This window comes from Aquila chrysaetos, chromosome 11, assembly GCF_900496995.4.
Source record: "Aquila chrysaetos chrysaetos chromosome 11, bAquChr1.4, whole genome shotgun sequence".
Classification (NCBI taxonomy): Eukaryota; Metazoa; Chordata; class Aves; order Accipitriformes; family Accipitridae; genus Aquila; species Aquila chrysaetos.
The window spans coordinates 25,136,128-25,144,544 of NC_044014.1; the positions used below are offsets into that span (position 1 = coordinate 25,136,128).

The 8,417-nt window shown below is 42.7% G+C and overlaps 1 protein-coding gene across 1 annotated transcript; it reads right to left on the reverse strand.

Annotated features, from left to right (window-relative positions):
• Nucleotides 1-18: 18 nt before the first annotated feature.
• Nucleotides 19-2,174, reverse strand: LOC115348446 (dual specificity protein phosphatase 13-like). Its single transcript, XM_030031161.2, has 3 exons — nt 1,936-2,174; nt 1,422-1,639; nt 19-305 (listed from the first exon to the last, which is right to left on the reverse strand). Exons 1-3 carry the CDS (start codon nt 2,094-2,096, stop codon nt 106-108), a joined length of 579 nt encoding a protein of 192 aa, XP_029887021.1. The 5' UTR covers nt 2,097-2,174; the 3' UTR covers nt 19-105.
• Between the last annotated feature and the right edge of the window lie 6,243 nt (nt 2,175-8,417).

The following is an 8,417-nucleotide window of genomic DNA, read 5'->3' on the forward strand; positions in this document are numbered from 1 at the left end:
AATTTTCTTCCTTTTTTCAACATGCATTGATCATAGGAAGCTGTATATGTGCAATGGCTATGAAGGCTGAAACTCAGAAAAGTGATTGCAAATGGGTCTGCCCTTTCAGCAGTCCTTCTTTTGCCGTAGCTGAACATCCAAATTTCGCAGGTGTTTCAGAAAGCCACGATTGGGTGAAATCCATCGATGTTCCTTCACTGTTTTGATGGCTTCAACCAATGGGAGGTGGTGATTTATCATAAGATATGCTAGGACTAGAGAAGCTGACCGGCTTACTCCAACTGCACAATGTACCAAAATTTTAGCTGGTTAAAAAAAAAAAAAAAAAAAAGATTATAACAATAGAAGAGAAGCAGTACAGTGGATGAAGTTTAATTTAAAGGGAAGGCAAACCCCTTCTGCCTTCTCCAGCTTGGTCAGAGCAAACAAGATGTATTTCTTACCTTTCTGATAGATCACATGAAGTACTAACAATTTAAGTCTAATTTGCAATTGTTACACTCACTTGTATGAGAAGTGCCATGAGATCCCAACCTGATCTCAGAAATATCGGTAAATCAAAGAAAACGCTGTTGAAGCAATGAAGTTGCTCTGTTGTGAGCAAGAGGAAAATCAGACCCACTGATTTCAGAGGGGCTTACTCAGGTGAAGAAGAATGCTAAAATCTGGCCTGAAAGGATGGCATTAACACATTTGCCACCAAGAAAAATGACTGGCCTAGTAGCATTGCATAATAAGGCAATTTGCTGCAACTGTAATTGTCTTTTGAAGGCAGATCTTGTGATACAGACTGACACAGCTCCATTAATGCCACTTTACTCATGCTAAGAAATGGTCTTTTACGTAATACAGGTTAATTAATATTCTATTGCACCAGTGCCAAGAAGCTCAGTCTCTTGTGCAACATGCTATAAATCTCCTTGGGTAAAGGTAAATCTCCTCAGGGGCACAGCTCTGCAGGCCCTGTTCACACAGGAAGCTCATTGCAATATATAGGCCTCTTCATGCGGTCGGTGGCTGTAGAAATCAGGACACTTGTCTCTTTATTCATTTGTTCTTACAAATACAGTTGCCATAAGAGGGTCTCAAAAGAGGGTGTCCATTTTAAATGCATGTTTTTGCTTCTCCCTTTTTGAACCACCCTTTCCTTCCAGATATTTTTCTCTCTACTCTGCCTCCTCTCCTCTCTGCCCCGGTCTCTCTCCTGCACTGTTCATCCCTTTCCTCATGTCAACTTTTTGGGACCTAGTTAGAGCTACATCCATGTACCCAGCACTCCCTCCTCCTGCCACCCACCGTGCAAGTGACCAGCAGCTGGCAGGAGACCATGTAGTGACCCATCCACCGCTGAGCTCATGGAACTGACCTGTTATGAGAGGCTGCCAACTCACATAAAAATGCGACCAATGATAATTTCGTACCTCCTGGTGTGTTCAAGGCGTTGTGGATAAATTGTGCTGCAGAGAAAAAGAACTGGCTTATGTCAAAGCTTGGGAGGTCATGGGCTGGTACACCATAATAATCAATGGTTGCTCCGTAGAAGTCCTGGCCTCCGTGGCTATACGCTGTGCCGTGGGCAGCATTTAAAACATGGGTCACGCCCATCTTCCACAAAACAAATCTGTTATGAGCTGTCACTCTAAGGAAAAAACAAAGGCAAACAAATTAAGATGGGTGCAGAGAGATTCATAGAGCAAGAGAAACACTGCGATTGCATCTCCCAAGCCATTTGCTGGAGCATCAACCCGTGCATTGCTTCTAAGGGCTAACCGAGAAGCAAGTATCAGCTGAGTCATAATTTTATCTTGGAAACCGTGCTGTCTGCAGTGTAAATGGCAGCAATTAGCAAAACTATGAGCTGTCTAAAGCCGCATCTATGAGGCATACTAACAGACGGAACATATGGCAGAGGTGTGTCCATAAAGCTGTACTTACAGGTCTCCTAAGAAGAGATTAGGCCATACTTCATCAACGTGGTTGCAAGAGGGTCGCCCGGTGTTCAGGAGCTGCTCAATTTCTTTAAGGGAAGGGACGTCCCCCATGCATGCCCCAGCGCCTTCGGGTCCCCGGGGGCCCAGCGCCTCCGCCCCAGACATGCCGAGAGCCAGGGAGAGACCCTGCTCCCACCGGCCGGAGGCACGGCGCTGGGTGCTGGGGTGCTGCCAGCCCCCGGGCGGTCACGGGGGAGGCCGGGAGATGGGCTGGGGCAGGTGCTGGGCAGCAGCTCCCGCCACCGAGCCACGCCACCCCTGCGCTGCGGTGTCCCTTGAGCCCCCTCCCCAGGGCTGGCCGCTCGCCCGTGCGTTGCCCTGACAGGCACAGCCAGTTGAAGCAGATGCATGTACCAAACCGGGCATTACTGGGTCCTTACTGGTTCCGGTCCGCTCCCCAGGGCTCATCCCCAGAGCCACACTGCTCTGCCTGCCGCACAGCAGCCTCGGTGCTGGAGGCGTCAGCCGCATGTGGCGGCAGCCCCCTGCCCGCAGGACGCCCACCAAGACACGGCCGTGACTCTCCTCAGCGGCGTCCTCAACAGAGCAGTGGCAGTGTCCCGGTTTAGGCTGGGATGGAGTTAATTGTCTTTCTAGTAGCTGGTATAGTGTTATGTTTTGGATTCAGTATGAGAAGAATGTTGATAACACACTGATGTTTGCAGTTGTTGCCAAGTAGTGTTTTATACTAAGTCGAGGATTTTTCAGCTTCTCATGCCCAGCCAGCGAGAAGGCTGGAGGGGCACAAGAAGTTGGGAGGGGACACAACCAGGACAGCTGACCCAAACTGGCCAAAGAGGTATTCCATACCACGTGATGTCATGCCCAGTATATAAAATGGGGGGAGTTGGCTGTTGGGGGGATCACTGCTCGGGAACTAACAGGGCATCGGTCGGCAAGTGGTGAGCAATTGCATTGTGCATCATTTGTTTTGTATATTCCAATCCTTTTATTAGTATTGTCATTTTATTATTATTATCATTACTAGTTTCTTCCTTTCTGTTCTATTAAACTGCTCTTATCTCAACCCATGAGTTTTACTTTTTTTTCCCCCAATTCTCTCCTCCATCCCACTGGGTGGGGCAGTCAGCAAGATCTGGCTGTTCATCAGAAGCAATTAAAGGCCCGATAAAGGAAAAATAGAAACCTGTCCAGTGCAAGGAGAGTGGCAACTCTCTCCCAGTAACAACTGTCTCCCATTTATTTTGAGATGCTAAAAAAAATAGCTGTGAAAGGGTAAGAAGTGCACCAGCGGGTCCTACCGACATGGTTACCAGAAGGTTAAACACCAAGTGGATGATGATGTCTTGCCTATAACCAATAATCTAGAGAAATGTATTTCTTGACGCTAATGTTTTTTCACCAAGTAAAATTATCTGAGCCTAACTGTATGTTATACGTTTAATCTTTTCTATTGCAGTCACTACTTTCATCACTGTGTTAATACAATACACCTGCCACGTATTGTATACATCCCTCTGTTGAAAAGAGAACAAAGAAGTTGAGTATAATGGTTGTCAGGTGAAACTTGTAAGCCACTGAGTTAGTTTATATAGGAAGGTCTGGTGAGCTGCAGGTTGGAGACCCATCATATAAAATCATAGCATTAGCAGGCCTTTTCAAGTACAGCAGTACCTGTGCTTCTGGTCTGCAGGATGTGTGACTCCTGGCAGGGGGCTGCAAAGCTGTCAGTGATAGAGCTACAGGGCAAAACATATGAAATGCTGATGCTCTTCCTTTGTCAGCCTAGCAGCTGCCATGCAGAGAGTGATGATTCCTCTACCAAAGCAGTCCAGAAGAGCAGGTGACCTAAGAGAAGCTTGCTGCTGATATTATCCCCTATAGAAAAAGGGGGATGATGAATGGAAAGAACCCTTAGTAAGGTCTAAACCACCTTTATTCCACAGGCATTGATTTATTATGGTGGAGAGAGGGTTTGCTTTATTTTATTTTATCACGAGATATCTCATGGAGAGCCACCTGAAACCAGGTATTGAAGTCTGGACTAATTAACTATGCTTAGGAGTACTCAGGGTGAGAGATCACCCTAATACAAGGTAATAGCTTCCAGCATTAGAGGGCAAAAGTTATACACAAGGAAAAAAAGTGACTTTTTTTAGAGTCTTTCATGAAGCAGAAGTTGTTAAAATTCTATGAATGTAGAGAAGAAACTGTTTAAGAGCCTCCTGTATACAGAGACTGTTAGCTCCCATTGCCATGTATGTTCTGGCCTAAAAGGTGAAATAAGAGAAACTGCAAGCAACAGTGCTGCAGTGCTTATCTAGAGGGGGCAGTGGGACATGCAGCCAGGTGCTGCTGTGAGGCAACCAGCTGGCCAGATCCAGGAGAGAACTGCAAAAATGGTTGAAGTTACAGTTCAAGCGCTATGTATATGTCCTTAATATGTTACCTTGTTGTTCTGTTCTGTTCTTCCTTTTTCCTTTGGTAAACTAGTGCTTTTTAAGCTGGTTGATTTGTGCTCATGAATGAGGAAAACTAACTGACTGAGCAGGTGAAGTTGTTTAATTTAGTTTACTCTTCCCAGGTTTCTGGGTGGAGGCTCAAGCTAAGGCTTTACTAGCACTTTTTAAATGTAGGCCCAGCCTTTTTGTTGCCAATCAAGTTCTGTCAGAAATGTGACACTCATGTTTACCTCTGGCCCTTTTCAGCTATAAACTTTTATTGGCCTCTATCTCAAATGCACTAGGAATTCAGAGTTCATCTGCTGAATGAAAGTTTTTGAGCAGAAAAACATGAACTCCAGAAGAATGATCTCCAGGCTCTGTGTGCCTCCAACATTTATATGGCATACGTCCATTTGCTTCAAAACTCCAGCCTTCCAAACCTAGCATCTTCTAAACATTTAATAGTCTGTAAATATGACTTTGGTAAAGCTGTGTTACTGACTTTTTTGCCAGGAGCTGTCTTTGAAGTAGAGAGGAGGCAGAAATCTGGCTTTCAGATCAGCTCCGTTATGCATTAACCCACAGGATGTAACCTCACTAGAGAGAACAAGATCATCTCTTCCCTCTCTGAGTTCTCCCTTGCCTGCCACTCTGGCCATGGCACTGGGCTCAGATGTCTTGGAATATACCTCTCCTTCCATGTGTTTATACAGGTTTTAGCCATCAGCTCTGTGGGTCAATCCAGGACAGTCAGGCTCTCCTCTACCGAGATGTACCTTGACATGAAACTCCCAGGAAGCTGAAGATCCTTCTCAGGAGAGGTGCTAACTCCCCTAAGTGAAGCTGAAGGCTTTGTTCCATCATCTCCTTGCTCCTGAAGTGCCTTATTTTGTCCTTGTGTTAACATTCAGGGAAAGGCCACGATTCTCTGACTTTGTGAAGAACTGTTGTATTTCAGTGTGTACACAAGTAGCCTGAATGCAAATGCTAAAAAACTATATGAACTTAGCTTTGTCCTCAAATTTGGCAGGAGATTCCTTCCAGGTGTAATCTTTTGTCCGGATGGGTTTGGCTCTCCACAGCTTTGCTTCTTTCCTGGCCCTTTCAAAGCTACTAAGGATGGACGTAAAAAGCAACAAACTGATATATGGTCACACTGAATAGAGGCAAAATCAGCTTTCTGTGCAGTAGGGACTTTTTGAGACTTCAAGAATTTGGACATTCTCCTGACTGTTGGGTTGGTGGGCAGCTCTAAGCCAAACAAATAGCTGCTGTTTCAGCTGAAATTAATGCATGATTTATTTCAGAACACCCAACAGAAGGCATCCTTTTAATCAGTGGACTATGCCTTTGTGATTACTTTGTAGGTAGTACTTGATGCAATAAGCTAAATCAAACATTCCCTGGCTAATAACGTATTAGGTGGCAACAGTGTAAACTGCCATAGAGTGCTCTAGTAGCACGCAACATGGCATTACCAGGAAAACGTGCAGCGGTCATAACCAGGACATTCACGGAGGCTCTTCTAATGAAAATACTGCTATCAGTACTAACAGATGCTGTGTCTGTGATACCCTTCCATCTTTCTAGTGAAAACTGGGCCAAAATCAAACTCCTTTCACATATCCTGAAAGAAGAAAGTTTTTACAGTGAAAACATTACAGCATGGAAGTTCAGCTAGCTATGATTCTATAGATACAGTCATCCCCCACTGCAAAAGATCTACTCATTTCACTCATCAGCCTGTTTTGGGGATTTGATTTTGGGGATGGTTAGCTATTGAAGAAGAATTGAACTAATTGAACTCTGGTACATTTAGGTCAACACTAAGTAAGACAGAGTTTTCTGGTGTTCTACAACATTAATGTATTTTCAATGCATGGAACAATTTTGTCTGATTGGCATGTGGAGTTTACTCTATTTTTTTTTCTTTCTTTATTTTTTTCCCCTCTAATAAGCTCATTTTCTGCCTTGAAAAAATAATTATGTTTCACTAACTTGATTAGGTCTTAGGCATTCAGTCCCTTTTTCTTCCATTACAGCAGTAGGAAATTTGAAGATAAAACAGATGCTTCAAAGTTCACACATGACTGACCTAAGTATGCTTCCGCTGAAGTACAGAGATTACAAAGAAATTATAAGGCAGGACCTGATCCATACAAAAATGAGATTACCAAAAAACCCCACCCCAAAACCCAGAAAGAGAAAAAAGCATGATTTAGATCAATTAGTACTTTTAGTGAAAGATCCCCCCTTGTCATGTTGTATTCTTTGCTGGAAGAGAATTTTCATAAGCAATTCATTCTCTGTTCAGCTAGGGCCTTTTTGTCCTGCGTACGGTCTTGAGATTTATTTGACATAGATTATTTCAAATTATTAAATGCTAACAGTATTACTTAATGACAGTGTTTAAAAAAACCCCACACCATTACATTAACACATCTCATTTTCCTTTGCTATATAATATATTGGAACTAGAGCTAGTTGGGAAATTTCAATATAAATTTCCTTTCTTTTTTTTTTTTTATATTAAGTGTCAGCCTGAACATTGAATCAATATAACTATGTGAATTGAATAAATTGTTTTCAAACTGAAGATGCACCCAGTGTAATTACACATTTTAAAGACTTTTTTCTTGGCAATCTGCAGTAGTTTTAAAAATATCTGTAACATATCGTTTGTCATAACTTCTCAGACTGACATGTCAGCATTGCCACTGCCTGTCAAACTTACATCAATGCATTCATGTCACATAGCATGAAGTGACATAACTCAAAGTGACAGAATGAGGTTTATTGGAAATTTCTGTTAAATAAAGTACAAACTATTTAAATAATTCACCCTTTTAAAGAACATCAAATGTTAGTAAGGCGAAGTAGTTTTCAGCTTTGAAGTGCAGTGGCTAAGCAGCTATTACATGTCTCCTTTCATTTAAGAGTTGTAAGTTTTAAATTGTGCTCTTCATCACTTTTCTGTGCAAGCTAATTTGATCATTTTCAAAATATGTTGTCAGTTGATGAAACTAGACAGAGCAGAAAAATGCCATTAGCAGTGATAACTTCAGATAGAAACCGACCAGTCAAGGCTTTCTCCAGTGCTGAGGTTGCCAAATCTCTGCTGCAAACCAGCCCAACAGCCTCCATAGCAAAGCACAGGGCTCTCTCCAGTGATGCATGGCCAGGCTGCGTATGTCTGTCTTCTCTACTTTTACAGCGGACGTGATTCTTGGCCAGAGGTTCACTGCATGGAAATCTATTGCTGATAAAACATACCCTAGAGCCTGTAAACTTCAGATGGTTGTGGATTCACGTTTATATATAATTATGACTCATTTTCCAACCTGGACTTCTAAAGGCTGGAGACAGAATTTGGGAAGTCGTTTGTAGGTGGATTGCTGGTCTTGCTATAAACAGTGTAGGGAAACAGGATAAGGAAACTTCTGCTTTCATTTTTGCTTCCTTCCTGCAATCTGGTGAGCTGGTGGACTCTACAGCATGTTTATGTTAAAAAAAACCCCACACAACAAAGCCATAGCACTCTGAACAAAGCAGCACTTTCCTGGCACCTCCCATGAAAAGGCTAAGAATGAGATTCTGAAAGGTAAGTTAGCTCCAGGACTCTGCTTAAGACTGACACAGTGATCTATTCTGTGATGAGATGGCTGTTTAGCCTGCTACACTTATTTTTGCAGCAATTTTTAATTTCAGTTTTTACTTATTTTTACACTTTTAGCTTAAACCAGTTTTTCAGATACAAGGAAATGCAGCAGTGTATTGTAAATTGTACCAACTCGGCACCTGGAAGTGTGCAAAAAGTTGTGATTGACTGGCAGTTGGTGAAGAAAAATTCACAGCAGAAAAGGCAAAGAATGCACGCAGTAGAGAAGCACAAACTCTTGTTTAACTAAATTGCCTTGCTCTCCTATAATTTTGTTTTCCTTGTGAGATAACTGCTAGTTATTTGGAATATGAATATGTGGACCTGGTGTAAGCAAAATTACCTCAACTTTCAACCAGCTTT

Coding starts and splice junctions, on each gene's coding strand:
- LOC115348446 (XM_030031161.2), bottom strand. CDS start 2,096: ATGTCTGGGGCGGAGGCGCTGGGCCCCCGGGGACCCGAAGGCGCTGGG. Junction 1,640..1,935: donor AATCTCTTCTTAGGAGACCT/GTAAGTACAGCT, acceptor TTTTTTCCTTAG/AGTGACAGCTCATAACAGAT. Junction 306..1,421: donor CGCCTTGAACACACCAGGAG/GTACGAAATTAT, acceptor TTTTTTAACCAG/CTAAAATTTTGGTACATTGT.